This window comes from Lissotriton vulgaris, chromosome 5, assembly GCF_964263255.1.
Source record: "Lissotriton vulgaris chromosome 5, aLisVul1.2, whole genome shotgun sequence".
NCBI lineage: Eukaryota > Metazoa > Chordata > Amphibia > Caudata > Salamandridae > Lissotriton > Lissotriton vulgaris.
Window position 1 is genome coordinate 1,221,773,001 of NC_141693.1, and position 17,804 is coordinate 1,221,790,804.

At 44.6% G+C, this 17,804-nt stretch overlaps 1 protein-coding gene across 1 annotated transcript in view; it reads right to left on the reverse strand.

The window, feature by feature from the left end:
- The window catches only part of LOC147712340 (olfactory receptor 11A1-like), a 32,205-nt gene extending 15,139 nt beyond the window's left edge, over positions 1–17,066 (reverse strand). Inside the window, exon 1 of the mRNA XM_086919643.1 lies at positions 16,950–17,066. Within this exon, the coding sequence (XP_086775769.1) occupies positions 16,950–17,066 (117 nt within the window). The remainder of the gene's footprint in view (positions 1–16,949) is intronic.
- Positions 17,067–17,804: the final 738 nt, after the last annotated feature.

The following is a 17,804-nucleotide window of genomic DNA, read 5'->3' on the forward strand; positions in this document are numbered from 1 at the left end:
AACACGAAAGAGAGAAATGCAGCTCATGATCTAGTCCCTGGAGACTCGGTACGGATCAAAGTCCATCGCAGAAGAAACTGTTTGGTGCCTCACTGGCAGAGACCAAGACAGGTCATATTAGTCAGCACCACCGCAATTAAATGGGCTGGAGTGAAAAGATGGGTGCATGCAAGTCATACCATCCGTGTGCCTTAACCTGAGAATCTAAAAAAAGAAGGTGAATGCACAACTGACTCCGAAGGTGAACAAGAGAGAAGTCCAGATATCGAAGATCGACAAGAACGTCAACATCTGGAAGTATTAGAGGCTATTTCTGCGTCTGAAGGAGAAGAAGAAACTGTCGAAATACCAAATTCTGAAGATCAATCTGAAGATCGAGAATTGGTAGAGACTAACACCAGTAAGGACACTGAGCAAGGTAAAGATAAAGCTGGTGGTCAAGAAAATACTGAAGAACAGTCTGAAAACTCTGAAAGCAGGAACGAAAATTCTGACACTGGAAAAGAGGAAATAACTCACGATAAGGATGAGAATCCAAGTACCATCTATGGAAATCTTCCTAACAGAGTGAAAGAACTGTCAGAAGAGAAAACTGACCTTGAAAAAGAAAAAGACATTGTAAAGTTTGTCATAAATGAAACTGTCGAAGAGACTGAAAGTGAAACTGACGACAGTGCAGATGAAACTCCTTTCAGAAAAAGTTCAAGAAAAATGGCTGGGAGATTGGAACATAACATCACGGAGCCGAAGACAGAAAGAGTTTGTAAAGGAGATAATTGGCCAAAAGAGGCTGATGGATTGAGATTTAAACTGGTTAATAAAGCAAGAAAACTAGAAGATCAAGCAAATGAAATAACCCGTCAAAAGGAGTCATTGGGAAAAAGAATAGAAGTTGTTCAAAGGCCAAAAAGAGTGAGAAGACCAAATCAGAAGAATAAATCACCTTAGTGGTCCTATATTGTTCTACCGCCTATTGAAGAAGTAAACAGTAGCCAAGAGAACTTAAATTGCCCAAAGTCAAAAGAGAAAAGTGAGTAATGGACTGAATCACAGTGAAAAGTGATAATTACTCAAAGGCATAAGGTAAAAGATAAAACTGAAATCCTGATAGGAGGGACATTGTAAGTTGAAGGCAAAAGCCTATAGGTGACAAAAGGTCAAGAAAAATTGTTAGAAGAAACGCTGTTTAAAAAAAAAGTATCTAGCAATGATCATAAAACGAAAAGTTCTATTTTTAGAAAATGGTGTAGATCTTGTCTAATATGTACAGGATTACTAATATTGATATGGATAATCTTAGCAATTGTTATTCCTTTTCAGGATAATTTAGTAAAGTCGAAACATAATGTGAGTTCAAGTGGACAGAATGAGGAATCAAAGCCTAATAAACAGCATGTATATAGACCAGAAATGCATTAGGATAGGTCTATCAGTGATTTTACCAAGAACACATTTTCTAAATTGTTATTTGAATATGTTAAAACTATGGATGCCAGCGATTGTTATGTTTGTGTAAAATTACCTGCATCTGTTTCAGAAGGGGTGACATATCCCCATCTTCCACTTACATACAGTGTCACGTGTAGTGTGATTGCAAGTCTGTTTTATCAAACAGGGAAGTTAGAGTACCAATATTCAAATTCGGATGAAGTTGAAAATTGATAGTGCTCTGAATAGAAGGAAGCCCGCCAAAGTGACGGGAGAGTACTTTTTGGAAACAGATGTGTTGAATCACGAGCATGCCTTCAAAAATAATTTGTGCTAAATGAAGGGAGGCACACCCTTTCCTTCAACCTCATTTTTATATTCACCATTTTTATCTTTCCTTAGTTCATTTGCGTGCAGGATTGGTTATAGGCATGCCCCACTGCCAAAAGTCAAGAACTCATTTTGAAATGGGACTCCATAGCCCCGAAGCCAGTCGCACAGCATCATGCTGCTTCATTTGCGTGCATGTTTTTTTTCTACCATTTATCCATTCTTTTTAGTATTCCACTTTTAACTAAACTTTTTCTTCAATGCTCCATGCTATGTTCAATCCACAATCCACAAAGATGTATGTTGCCTATTTTCAATTTTCTGATATTCAAACTGTGCCGATCCGGGCCTCTTCGAAAGAATACGAATAGTGCAAAAAGTCTGTCACAAGCCATTTATTTTCAGTAAAATGTATGTATGTATTGGCATATTTGTATAGCGCTGTACTGTCACCCAAAGGGTATCCTGGCGCTTTGATTCAGCAAGCCGAAAACACCAATGCAAAATCACACTGCTCTTGGAAACAGGTGGGTCTTCAGACCTCTCTTAAAAGATAGAAATTCACCCTGACTCCTCAACAATATCGGGAGAGAATTCCATAGTCTAGCAGCCACAAAACTAAATGACCGACCACCCATCCTTACCCTCTGAACTCTGGGAACCGTCACCAGATACGCTGAGGAAGAACGTAGTCTCCGAGAGGTGGAGTACCATGAGAATAAATTCTGCAGCAAAACTGGACCCTGTCCATGCAAAGCTCTAAAAACCAGACAGGATGCTTTTAAAAGGATCCGTTGATGGACCGGCAGCCAATGTAAATCCATGAGTGCCATGGAAGAAGAGGAAGTGCGCGAGCGAGACAGTGCCAATTTGGCTGCCATGTTTTGTACCCGCTGCAACTTGCCCACCAGCGTACTAGGCGCCTCCAGAAGCAGTGCGTTGGAGTAATACAACCTGCTTAGAATGATACCCCGCAATACCTCAGGCCTAGCCTGCGCTGGGAGCGATGGTAGAACTTTACGTAACATCCGCAGCAGCATCATGCAAGTGGTTACGGTTTTATTAACAAAGATATCCAATTGTAAGTTGGGGCCAATCATGACCCCTAGATTGCGAGCAGATTCCGCTGCAGTCACTGCCCCAGGAAAGGAGGGATGCCAGAAATCATCTGGCGATGGACACGGAACCCGATCATTAGAACAATGCAGCACCTCCGTTTTTGACCCATTAAACTGGAGGGAGTTGGATCGTAGCCAATCAGCTGTAGCTGACATACAGCGGTGAAAAGTCTCTAGGGAGACAGCGTCTTTACCCTCCAGAGAGAAGACCAATTGGGTATCGTCGGCGTAGTTAAACACCGAAATACCATAGGAACTTATCAATTGGATCAAGGGGCGGAGGTACAGATTAAATAATATAGGACTGATGGCTGAGCCCTGGGGCACCTCCTGCCCAACTCTCCGCACATCCGACCTAAAAGGCGGCATTGCCACCACCTGCTGCCTGTTGTTAAGATACGAGACTAACCAGTCCCTTGCCAACCCTGTGACTCCGATCTCCTCCAGCCTCCCGATAAGGGTGGAGTGGCTGACCGTGTCGAACGCGGCCGACATGTCGAGCAGCACTAAAAAGGCTGCCCGACCCGTGTCGACCCGCGAACGAAGATTGTCCAGCACGGCCACCAGCGCAGACTCCGTCCCGTGAGCTGGCCGGAAGCCAAACTGGGTCACATACAACCAGGTGTTATCCTCTAGGAATCTAGATAGAGATCGGGTAACCAGCTTCTCCATGATCTTAACCGGGAAAGGGAGCAAGGAAATGGGTCTGTAATTTGACAAGCAGGAGGGGTCGAGTGTGGGTTTCTTCAGGTGGGGTGAAACCACTGCCAACTTTCAGCTCTCCGGGACAGTTGCGGTGGCAAACGATGGATGACAGATGGAATATAGTGGATGAAAAAGTTCTTTCTGGAACAATTTCCAGAATTTGTGCGGGAGTGGATCCAGCGGGGAGCCTGATGACACAATCTGCGCCAGTTTGCAGAACTCATCAAAAGGAGGGAGAGAGAAACAACTCAGCTGGGGTCGACTGGAAGATTCATCCAGAGCTCCCAGACTGAGAGGGGAACAACTCAGCTAGGGTCGACTGGAAGATTCAACCGGAGCTCCCAGACTGTGAGGGGAACAACTCAGCTGGGGTCGACTGGAAGATTTATCCGGAGCTCCCAGACTGAGAGGGGAGCAACTCAGCTGGGGTCGACTGAGAGATCCATCCGCATGCATAAAAACCCAATGCATTTCGGGCCACCTCGTGCCCTTCTTCGGGGGTCACTACAATCAATAACAACATGATTACAATTAATTATTAGCACTCCTCATCACAAGTAAATATATATTTACAACATAATCATATTGGTATTACCCTGGGTGATTTTGAGCCAATCGGGAGGGAAAGTATAGGGGTGGAGGAAGTTAAAAGAGCGGGTGGGAATAGGTAACAGATTACCATTGGAGAAACGCGAGGATGATGGGAGGCTTATCACACAAGCAAGCCAGGTACGCAGAACAGCATGAAAACGTGATTGTTTTTTAAATTACGAACGCTGGGGAGATCGGATGAGATTTTGAACTTAAAGCGTGATAACGGTAACATGATATGAACTTTCAAGTAAAAACAGGGAACTTGCTCTGATTAAGGGGGACAGCGTACAGAGTATTAAGGGTTCGAGTACGGGTATGGTGAAGAGAGGGATAAACAACAAGACTATTCAGAATAGGTGATTGTTGGGATGGACATGTGGGTGTGCGTGGGTTAACATTTCGAGTAGATGGGATTGGCGCAATACGAATGAGGAATACAGAGGGTGACAGTGTGAAATGAAGTACCATGAGGAAATGTTTCTGATGAGATGTAATACCAATATGATTATGTTGTAAATATATATTTACTTGTGATGAGGAGTGCTAATAATTAATTGTAATCATGTTGTTATTGATTGTAGTGACCCCCGAAGAAGGGCACGAGGTGGCCCAAAATGCATTTGGTTTTTACTGAAAATAAATGGCTTGTGACGGACTTTTTGCACTATTCGTATTCTTTCGAAGAAGCCCGGATCGGCACCGTTTGAATATCAGAAAATTGAAAATTGGCAACATACGGCTTTGTGGATTGTGGATTGAACATAGTATGGAGTATTGAAGAAAAAGTTTAGTTAAAAGTGGAATACTAAAAAAAATGGATAAATGGTAGAAATAAAAACATGCACGCAAACGAAGCGGCATGATGCAGTGCGACTGGCTTCGGGGATATGGAGTCCCATTTCAAAATGAATTCAAAAATAATTTGACATGTAAAATGAGAGTTGAGGAGAAAGCATTTTTAGATATGGTTGAAAAGAGAAGAATTGCTTATAAATGCAGTGAAAAGGTAAAACATGGGAAATCCAAATATTGGACATTTGAAGATGAAAACATTGATGATAGAAATGTGAATGTGGCTATAAATATACATACTCCATTGTGAGGAAAATTCTGTATAAAAAGAGACCACACTGTGTATGACATTTATTTTGTGGGAGCGAGTCAATGTAAAGACACCTATAGAATTTTAGGGGGTTGGGGATTTAAAGGGGAAATTATCCTGTTTTCCCTGGAATATATTTTATCTGTGGGAACAGAGCTTACTATAGATTGCCGGACCATTGGTATGGGACTTGCTATGTGGGTCTGGTCTTTCCTAAAATCTTTCATGTAGATAGGGGTACTAATGGGATACATGAGATAGGTAAACCTTTAAGTCGTACAAAAAGAGAGAGTGTTATAGAAATAATAGGTGATATTTTTGGAGCACTGATACCAGCAATGGGAATTTCGTTCAATGCAAATAGAATTCAAAGATTATCAACTATAGTAGATTGTTTGTCAACAGACACAGCAGGTGGATTCCTAATGGTAAATACTAAAATGGTTGCTATGAGAGCTATGGTAATGCAAAATCGTCTTGCTCTTGATATAATATTAGAGAAAGAAGGAGGAGTTTGTGGAATTTGAAGGTACAACACTGTTGCACCTATATTCCAGATAAAAGTCAAAACATTGAAAAGTACATTACACACATTACAAAGTTGCACAAAGAAATTGAACCACTGGAGGTTGAGGGTGTTCTTGAACGACTTGGTAAAAGTCTTTCAGCAGTTAAACATTGGTTCCAAGAAATAGGTAGTTCAATTATAGGTAAGATACTAATTCCAGTAACAATAATAGTATTTGTGATTTTGATGATAAGATTATGTCACATATATAAAAAGAGAAGGAATGTTAGAAAATTGATAAAGAAGGCAGTGGAGGAGTGTGGCTCACTGATTAGAGCGGCAGACCCTGATGCAGAGGTCTGGTCCGGGACCAGGATTCAATTCCCGACGCGGCAGGGTCCTGAGCCCAAAAATGTCCACAGACTCGATAATTCTCGCCTCGGTGCCTACTCTAATCATGGGGTCCCACGCTGCAATTCTGGTCAATAGCTTGCTTAATCTCCACTACGGCGGCCCACCCGCTGCGGGATGCCTGGCTTTCACCTTGGGGAATCCCAGTAGGGGTTATCTCACAGGGAAAAGCCAGGACGGGTTCCCAAGGCAAGCGCCTTGATTCCTTCGGGTGATACGTGCGCTATATAAGTTGCAATACATTTACATACATTTACAGGCAATTCAAGAAAGACGAGAAAGAGAAAACTGTGATATAGAAATGGAGGTATTCCGAGAAAAGGTTTTTAAAGAAACCAAAGAAAAGGATACAAATGTATAAATCATACTAATCTGAAGAGCTCGAAACATGTTTTGTTAAAAATGTGCAAAATTTTGGAAGATATTTGGTGATAAAATCACCAGAGGAGGGAGTTGATGGAGCGAGGTGGGAAAACAACATTTTGTATACCACTCGTGGAATCATTTCCTCATAACAGTAACCTTTATTAATTGAATGGTGTGAAAAATATTAACCAGCATAGAATAGAATGCACACACATATACATGTGGGAATACTAATCTGTTTGTATGGCGAAAATAGAATTAACTAATAAATGTTGTTGTTGTGATGTGAATTAATGTAAAGCTTCAAAATAAACAAAAACGGCATAAATGTGCTGTTTGTGCATGTATTTGTGGCAGAAACTGAAGGATAAGTGAGTATAAATTGCATCTATGTGGCTTGTTTGCTAGGTAATAACTAACAGGGAAGCCTTAGTATGAGGGGAGGTAAACAGTTCTATATTTAACCTTATTTGTGTTTGTTTCTATGATAGTTCCCATTCTGGCCTGTGAGGTCTAGTGAAAATATGGCTGCTCTATTAACTGCGAATAGATGATGAACTGAGCATGTGCAGCCCAAGTCCGAGTTGAATGCAAGCTGCTTGTGCACGAACAAAGACAGTTCAAGGCCAGTATGCCCTGGAAATCCTGATGACTGCCAAGAGGATGGACGTTTGAGTTACTGAACGTGAGAAAACTACGCAAAGTTGCAAGTGGAGGATGTGACTAGGCTTAAGACTTTCTTAAACAAAGGACCCTTTAAAATTTTGCTGACATAACGGAATCGAATGTTAAAATGATGGGGTGATGCTCATCCACCCCAAATTTGTCCAATCAGAAACCGAGTTTGTGTTGATAGTTACTTTTTAGATAGATAAAGTTAGTGAAATAGTGTATAAAAACCTCTGAATTTACTTAAAATTATGCTCCTGTTCGATTTCCTCCAGAGATGCTGTCAGAATGCTGATTTTCCTGAGATGTAAGATTTTCTTGAATACATGTTTTATTACTTTGAATGAGAACTGAGCCTTAGATTAGGGTATTAGTTAGGGTAGTGAGGAGAAAATGAATTTTGGGAACTAACAGCCTGATTAATGAACGGGCCGTTTTGCGAGTCTATAATAGCGATTCATAAGGAATCGCTATTACAAACTCGCAAAACGGGATTCATGTAGGAATCGCAATATTAATTGCGATTCCCACTGATTCCTTATTTGCGATTATCTAATTGCTAATCGCAAATAAGGAATGACTCCCCATGCATTCCTATGGGCCAAAAGGCCCATAGGAATGCATGGGGAGTCATTCCTTATTTGCGATTAGCAATTAGATAATCGCAAATGAGATTGCGCTTACAAGGGTGCCAGGGTGTCCAAAGGACACCCTGTAACAACCCTGCAATGAAAATGTACACAGGTGTTGCACACATACATGTCCAAAGGACATGTGTGTGTGTAACATGCAACTCAGAAAAATGCATCTAAATGCATTTTTCTGAGTTTTCGCAATTTACCACGAGGTTTGACCTCGCGGTAAATTGCGGGCCGAAATTGCGATTTCGCAATTGAAAATTGGATGATGAATTACATTTAAGGAATCTCAAATAGAGATTCCTTAAATGTAATTTCTCGCAAATATGCGATGTAGCAAATAGCGATTTTTGCATTCGGGATGCTGAATCCCAAATGCAAAAATCGCACTCGCAAAGGGCCAGATTCTCAGAATCTGGCCCTTTGCGAGCCGATTCCGTCTTCATGAATAAGGCTGTATCTGTCTTTGCTAAAACTCGTATTCTGAAATCTAAATAATAATGTCTATTTCTGAATCTTTTAAATAAAATGAAAATGACTATTTGAAATAAGATTTCCTTTTTAAAGTTACTTTGAGTAAAGAAATAAATAAAGCGAATAATCTGTCAGACATGCTGAACTTTGCTTTTAATAAAAATTAAATAAATGGCGAATTAAGCTGGTGTTGTATTTTCCTACGCCTAATTCTTTACTAGCAGATCCATTGATCTCAATGGTGGTGTGTCTGAATAAATGTTTCGTTAATAAAAACCATGGTAAAACTCATTTAAACTGCAGGTGTAAATAGTATAAATATTTAGTTTTTGATTTAGACACTTTGCCATGATGCAGCAACTCTCCTTTGAATTTCACTGATCCATGAAGTAGGATGAAAGTGTAGTGCGAGTAACTCACAGTGTTATGGGCCCTACTGATGAGTATGATTTGACTCTTTAGGGAAAGGTGGCATGGTTTTAGAAATTATTTCTGGAGTAGGGCTGCATCAAACGCTGCAAAGCTCTTGGTGCCGGCAGCGGTGAAAGGTACTGAAGGCGGCGCTCCTTAAGCAACGCATGTGGCGCTGGCATCGTTGACCTGCTGTGGGGCACTAATAATGAAAAGAGCGGTGCAGACCTTACTTCTTGCAAGAATCGCGGGCAACAGAAACAAAATTGTGCCAAGCGTGGTCGGCAGCCGGCGATTGCAGCAAATGGAGATCCCTGCAGCAGCAGTGAGGTACAGCTAAAGGCATGCGTTGTTCTGTACACTATTGCCATTACAGCTAACTAAGAGTGCCCCGTTTGGTGAGGAGGACTGAGGTGCTGGCTATATGTCACTTCCCTGCTTCCTACACCTTCATGGGACCCCAGGTCTGTGTTTTGGTATGGCGCCACACGTTTTTTTGAATCATGCAAGCGAAAACCGTTGGTCTTGTGCACTGTGCTGCTTCAAAACACGTGAATGGCTGGTCTAGAGGGTATATCCGCGATGATGCTGGCTGTTGCAGTGTATAGCGCGTGACAGGATTCCTGCGCTGAGTAATGTACAGACCCGCTTACCTTAATACTGGAGATAGGCGACGTGGCTGATTATTGTGGGTCCTCATTACAGCTACAACGTGAGTGGTACATGGCCCCGGAGGTTATATTGTTTGGGGTCACCCTTGGCTGATTTGTTAGCCTGTTGGATATGCGGTATGGCCTCCTGAATTAACTACTGGCGAACTTTGTTTGGGAAACATCTAAACTAAAGAGGCTACTCTACGGGAGGGTGTATAGAGGGCGTATAGACGCAAACTCTGTGCTGGAGGCCTTTCCACTTGCCGAAGAATACCCTTGTTCGCTCTCTGACCAGGTGGTATATTGCACCGAGAGGATGGGTAAGCCCAAGAAACAGCAATTCAAGCTGCAGTTGAGGCTAAAAAGCAGACTAAGAGCGCCACTGCTCACTCGGACACTGAGCTTGACAATGACACAGCAATGAATAACGGTATGGTAAGGGTGTTGCATGCTATCCAGCAGACCCTTCAGGACATAAACTCGACACCATTACACAACGTGTCGACAACATGATGGCTATACTGGATAAGCATGGGGAACGGCTGGTCGGAGCTGAAACCAGACTCTCTGCCGTAGGAGATGAATCCCATGCCACAGAAACTTGTTCTGCGATGGAGAAGGTTTTGGAGGTCATCCGCAGTAAGGCAGAGGATTTGGAAGCGAGATCTCGCTGAAATAATGTTCGTATAACAGGCGTACTCAGATCCACGAACACTGGCAAAATGGAAACTTATGTGGAGGAGTTGATCCGTAATGTCTTTGGTACAGAGTCCTTCTTGTCAGTCCTGCTGGTGGAGCACGCACATAGATCCCTTGCGCCAAGACCGAAACCAGGCGGGCACCGCGCCCCATTGTTGCTCGCATTCTCAATTACAGAGATAGGTACACCATTTTGGGGATCGCTCGATAGACGCGTGACATCAACTACCAGGGGAACATGTTGGAGTTCTATCCTGACTTCACAGTAGCGGTCCAACTCGCGCTTAAAGAGTACAACCCGGCAAAGAAGAAGTTAGGTGAGTTAGGTATCGAATATGCCGTGCTTTACCCGGCACGTCTTAAAGTGACGCAAGGTGGTCGCTCTACCGCTTTTCAAACACCGAAAGCTGCACAAGACTTGTGAAGACACTCAACCTCATGCGCAAGGAGAAGACCTGAGAGGAGCAGCATTGTGACTCAGACTGAGCGCACACTGGTATGGTAAGAGGTCCTACATCTATGTGCCATACTACTGGTAATAAAAAAATAATAAAAAGGAGACTGTGGAACCCCACAGTCTAGACACGGTGCACAGCTTAAAAGATAATGATGATCGTCTCAAGAGGTTTAACTTATACATTTTCAACAAATTACTTCAAAAGTTCTATTAGGCCTCAGGTTTGAACCTGTTCTTTATCATTAGCAAATACATTAAGTGCATGTCAGGGTCAACTTTTTTGTTACATATCACATTTCATTTTTCTTTCTCAAAATACATGTATAGATAATAACATTTGTATTCAATGTTACATTTTTGAAATGACACAAAAAAAATTTTTTTTAAGAAAATCAAAACTTCAAGAAGAATTCCAATGCATTTTGGGTTGATTGAACCCTTCTTCAGGGTATATCACAGTTATGCATCAATGTAAATGAATTATACAAATCTTGCATCCATAGGAGACCTACAACACAATGGGATGCTATATGCATCCCATTGCGCAAATTAAAATGATCAAGTACATATCAGACCCAATACCAATTACACGACAAGGCTTTCCCCTATCTCCTTTATTATTTGCCCTAGCGCTTGAGCCTTTGGCGTGCAAAATCAGGCAAGGGCACCACTATTCAGCACTTCAATTCCCACAGCGTCCATTATATATCTCGCTCTATGCGGACGATATGATGCTATATGTCCGTGACCCAGCACAAAATTTAAACCCTCTATTGCAGGAATATATACAATTTGGACAACACTCAGGACTCAGAATAAACTGGTCCAAATCACAGATTATCCCATTGACTGATACCAGAACCAGTATGATATTTGGGAGTCTGGCTCCATAGAGACCCGGACCTTGTTATCCGTACAAATTATGGCCGAGCGATCAGTGCTATGGAAGACAAAATAAAAAGATGGAATTGCCTGCCACTATCGCTAGCTCACCGAACGGCTATAGTGAAAATGGTAATAATACCTAAATTTCTCTATTTGTTTAATAATATTCCAATAAAGCCACCGATGTTTCATAGAATAACAACTATGGTGCTGAACCTGATATGGGCGGGTAAGCAAGCGAGGGTAGAAATGCATGCCTTAACATTACCATGCTCACAGGGAGGGTTCAGAGTGCACGACTTTTTACTTTACTACATATGTGCGGAAGCGCAATATGCATATTACTGGTACCACGAGGTCCCATTCCTCACACATGTCGCAATAGAAGAGGGTGATGCACTTCCTATTCCGTTTACAGCTATTCTAACACACCGGAGACCCCCATTGCATGCTCGTGATATCAACACAATACATGCAACAAATGAAGCTTGGTACATAATGGGAAAGAAGGCGAACAAGTTACCACTGTATGCAGCTGCACTTCCGTTACACCACCATCCAGAGCTCTCAGTCACTCAAGAAAAAGTGGGAATGGGCATACTTAAGCAAGTTGGTATAGACACTATGGGTGATCTGTATCAGGATGGGAAGTTTAGGACCCTCGATGAGCTGACATTCATAAGCAATCCAACTGTACTTTTCAAATTCACATATTATAGATTGCAAAGAGCGATATGGGAATTGTATCCGTCATACCCCGCCGAACCGCAGCAACTGTCCTCATTGCAACTATTGCTCATGACTTCCACAGCACATCATATAGTTTCTAAACTATATGCTAAACTGCAAGAAGATATAGCGGGTAATACAGTGTGAGCACTGGAAAAATGGAACGCCAGCCAAGACACTCCATTAACGGTAGAGGAATGGGCCCCAACATGCACACTTACAGGTCTGCTAACACCTAATAGTAACTTGCGAATACTACACTATAAATACCTACATCAGACCTATTACACGCCTGGGCGACTTCATAGGTACGGGTTGAACACGGATTCAAAATGCAAAAGATGTCACTCGGATGTAACAGATTTTATACATCTTGCATGGTACTGTCCGAAGGTAGCAGAATACTGGGTGCAGGTGACTAAACTGTTGAGTGATATGGTGGGTGTTCCCATTGAATGTACAATTCACACATGCTTTTTGGGACTGGTGCCTGGTATATGAGCTGCTAAACGAAAATTTTGTGTAGTTGCATTGCTTATGGCAAAACGTAGAATATCACTTGGTTGGAATGGTTCAAGTGCTCCAAAAATCAAACAATGTATTGTGGACCTGACGTGTTGCAAGGATACCCTATTGACGTATGAGGAGGAACTGCCTGCGAGCTCAAGACCCAGAGATTATTGGATATATTTAGTCGACTAATTGAAATCGTGCCAGATTGACTAAATATATGTACTGCATGTTTCATAAAAGGTCTAATATTGTAACCTATTATACGGTGCATAGGCTGGAAAATGGATGTTGTTGTGCAACAGTCAATTTTCTTCTTTACTGTTAACTTTGTAAGTCTTACAAATGCCAATAAATATAGAAAAAAAACGTTTGGCAGACATACCAACGTTATTCTCATGCACTTTCAGTTCAACATTGATGTGTAGGACATATGTTACTCATAGGAATTAATGCCAAGATTCAGTGTATGTATCTTTCAGATGGCATTATCTCTACATTGTTCACAAGACTGCTGTGTGTCAAATGTGACATTTTGTGTCAAACCACACATTGCAACACAGTTATGCAGCTTTCTAGTCTAATTAATTTATTCAGCTTACTTGAAAATGGGCCCCTGAAATGTGTGATAAAATGATGAGATTTATGGAACAAGTCATAGTTGCTGATTACATTGTCTAGTATGGAATATCCAGTAAGTCCTTTCTTTGTGTAAGAAGCTGCGATATCTCCTTCCGTTCTCCCATTCAGGATTGTTCTGTTAATTCCATTTAATAGTTCCAGCAGCATCCTCCCGCGTTTATTGGCCTTGATAGAGACTGGCACGATGGAAGTAGAATGGACCAGGATTCACACAGTGACAAGATGGTGGTCTGTCCTTAGACCGTGTAAGCAGCGCAGTGTCTGAGCTCCGCTCCACTTCGTTCGAAAAACCGGCATACTGAAGGATTAATGGATTGTGTAATGGACTGAACTAATGGACTGAAGCTAATCGTCCTGCCTAAATACAGACCAGCTCTGCTAAAATCATCGGCGGTTGAATTGTGTGGTTTGAGGGGGAAAAAAACCTTATGCTTACATTTGAAGTTTATGGTCACCCTGAGCGGCTCTCGTTTCCCTCAGCGCCGGAGGCTTCACTCGGCTCTGCTGCAGCACCGCGATCTCTGACTCTCCCTACCACAGCTGCAGTATATTCCTCGAACACGTAGCAGCAGGGCGGGGTTCCGGTTCAGGGATCGAGTTTGACCTCAGAGCAGCAACATTGTTTTTAAAAAACCTTTATTAGTTGTGTTCAGCACAAAAAAACATGACAGTGACAGCATCTGCAATTCATTACAACGAATATCGTGGTACATTCCAGAGAGAGGAAGCAGCTTCACTCGGTCAAGTACATCACAGGTACAGCTTCATATGTACATCAAAGAGACACCAGTATACAAGGATCCGTCCCCCCATTACAGTCTCGGGTGTAAGGCGGATGACCCCCACCACCCTTTCGCTTACAGGCATGAGGACCTGCCATCAGGGGCGGCGCCGCCATCACCCACCAATCCTCAATCGTCCGTGATCTGTCCAGTCAGCAGGCCATGCCATTACGTGCAGCATTTGTACCACCCGCACGATGATCGTGTGCACCCCTGCCAAGCATCGCATCTAACGCCTAGTGTAGGGACATGCAGGACCCACCATAGAGCGAAGCCGCGCTCATCGCTCCCCTTCGCAAGTGTCACCTACATCCACGAGTATGTGTGGCCAACAGTGCGTGCGCCGACTATCACAATCCCAAGATTCGGATGAGTAAGAGAGGTCCCCTCCTAAAACAGTGTCACCAGGCTCACGAGTGTTCCCAGCCCCCTCAATATCAGTCCGAAACAATTATCACGGCTACCCAATGCAATGCAGGTGGTGTAAATTACCTCTAACCATGTGTGAAGCAGTATGGTGAATGCGGTAAGCAGCAACCTACACGCTCACTGGCTCAGGACCGGTTCGTCATCTCCAGAGGAATCGCTGTGCGTCGCCTGAGACAGCCAGTACACTTGTAAGGGGGACCAAAAATCGCTAGGCGCGCATCGGGCGGGTAACAGTTCCGCGTAAACGCCATGCTGGTCCTGGCAGTATGTGAGGTCGTCGAGCCAGTCCTTAAATTTTGGTGCTCTCCCTCTCCCCCACCTACAGGCTATCCTCCGCTTAGCGAGGAGCAGCGCAATGTCGACAAATTTGCGGTCCGATTTGGGCACTTGCTTGGTATACCCCAGTAGCATCACTATTGGCTCCAGCGGTAGTGGGCCAGCAATCATTATCTGGAGTGCGGCGTGTACCTGTTCCCAATAAGTCTGTATGGCTCCACATTCCCAGGCCAGATGAAGGAAGTCCGCGCCAGTCGCCCGGCACCTAGCACACCTATCATCCTCCGAGAGATGAAATCGAAGTTTCCTGACTGGGGTATAATAATAGCGTTGCACAAACTTATAGTGAATAATTTTCAACCGACAGCTGGAGGAAATCCTAGCCGTGACTGCGCAGCAATAGCTCCATTGCTCATCCGTAAGTGCAGACGGCAGTTCAGAGTCCCAGTTAGTCCGGGCTTTCGGCAGTATCACTGGGCATTGCCCACGTATAGCGGCGTATAGCTTAGACACTAAGTGCTTGCCATCGGAGACGAGCATGACATGCAATGGCAGTACCGTCCCAGGTTCTTCCGGGAAGTTGGGGAGTATTTCGCGCATACCCTGCCGGAGCCTGATATAATAAAACACCTCCATGGGCGTCGGAGGAGTAGTTTGGAACAGCTGTTCCTTGGTACGGAACGTTCCGTCCTGAAATAGGTCTCCCCAGGTATGAAGGTGTATGCGTTTACACATGGACCGAAATCCGTTTTCCGTTAAAAGGGAAAGTTTCGGGTGATATGCAAGGGGCAGTGCCGGGGAATAGAGCATGGGGGCGTCCAGCAGTTTAGTTACTCTCCGCCAGGCATCAATAGTGCAGGTGACGGTGGTAGCGGGCGTCTCAACATCCCCGATCAGTCCCATCAGCATGCCCTTGAGCGGGAGCGGATGAACGATCCAGTCCTCAGCAGCGATCTGTGGCATAAAGGGAGCGGGGTTAACCCAGTGGTAGGAGTGTTGAGCCTGAGCGCTGAGATAGTATAATTCCATGTCGGGCACATCGAATCCGCCCCTATCGTATGGCTGCGTTAAGACCCTCCAGCTAAGGCGTGGTTGCTTACCACCCCAGAAAAGGCGCAGTAGCTCAGAGCGGAGCCGTTTGAAAAAATAGGCCCCCGGGTAGTAGGGAATGTTTTGGAATAGATATAAGAACCGCGGGAGGACGACCATCTTGATCAGGGAAGCTCTCCCTGCCATCGATATCGGCAAGGCCCGCCAGCGGGACACATTATCAGTCAACTGCGAGATAGCCACCCCGTAATTTGACCGGACAGTAACGTCTTTATCGAGCGACACCTCTATGCCCAGGTACCTCAAATCTGAGCTGCACCATTCCAGTGGGTAATCCAGCGGGAACCGGGTTACCGATACCGTGAGAGGGAAGAATTGCGACTTCTTCCAGTTTATATGTACCCCGGACATGCCACCGAACGCCACAAATTCCCTCAGTAGCGAATTAAGGTGTTCTTGTGGGTGACGTACGTACAAAGTAACGTCATCTGCATAGAGGGAAATACTTATCTGCCGCTGAAGACAGTTAAAGGCACTGGCCTTGTGCAATTGCCGAATTCTGCAAGCCAATGGCTCTATCGCTAAGGCGAAAAGCAGGGGTGACAGGGGGCAACCCTGCCGAGTCCCCCTCGTGATCGGCATCTGCGTCGAAAGCACCCCGTTGACGATGACCCTGGCGACCGGTGAGGTGTAGAGCAGTTGCACCCAGGCTATGAAGATCCGGGGGAACCCCATCCTGCTCAGAATAGCTATCAGGTAACCCCACTCCACCGAGTCGAACGCCTTGGTGGCGTCCAGAAACACGGCAGCGACCGGCAAGTCGGGCGAGATGGTGGGTATCAGGGAGAACAGTGTGCGTAGGTTATGGGATGTGGCCCTCCCCGGGACAAAGCCAGATTGGTCCGGCAGCACCAGGGTGTTCATAAGTAGGGACAGCCTGGTCGCCAGCACTTTTGCGAGGATCTTCGCGTCGCAGTTCAGCAGTGACAGAGGGCGATAGGCATCAGTGTCCTTCGGATCCTTTCCCAGTTTCAAAAGTGACGTGATCGCTACCTCTCTCATGGAACCCGGAAGTATCCCTACCTCGAGCGAGTCCTCGAAGACCTCCTTCAGCACCGGCGCCATTATATCGATGTAACATTTATAAAATTCGGCCGGTAGGCCGTCCAGCCCCGCCGCTTTGCCATTGCCAAGGGACATGATCGCCTCTCTGATCTCATCCAGTTCGAACGGGCATCCTAAGAAAGCCCTATGGCTATCGCTAAGCCAGCAGAGTGCAATGTCATCCAGGAAAGTACCGAACTCCACCTCACCTACCTGCTGCGTGGAATATAAGCGCTGGTAGTGCTGTAAAAAGATGGTTTGAATTCCTTGGGAATCCTGGTAAGTCCTACCCTCCCCATCAGAGATCTCCCGGATATGGGTGGCGAAGCGCTGGTGCCTTGTGAGAGCAGCCAGCACCTTTCCCGGACGGTCCCCCTCACAGTAGCGCCTAGCCGTCCAGTATTTGCCCCGGAATTTTGTTTCCCTGGCCGCTTCCTCCTCATAGGTCGACAAGAGAGCCCTGAACTTCCCCGCTAGGTCAGGGCTGGGGTTACTGATCATCTCTGCCTCCAGCGCCTTAAGCTCTGTTTCGATCTTAGTTAATGTGCGCACTATGTCCTTCAGTATACCGCAACTTTTGGAGATCGTGATCCCCCTCACACCTTAAAGGCTTCCCAGATCGTTTCGACCTTGTCGACCGATCCCTTGTTTCTCGGAAAGAAGGCTTCAATCTCCTCTCCCAGTTCTTGCCTAAAGACAGGGTCCAGCAAGGCTGAGGGAAAGAGCCGCCACGGCGGTCGCACCCTAGCATACCCCGGCATCACCAAGACTGTCAAAACAGGACAATGGTCCGAGTAGGTACGAGGCAGATGTTTCACACGGACAACTCCCCCA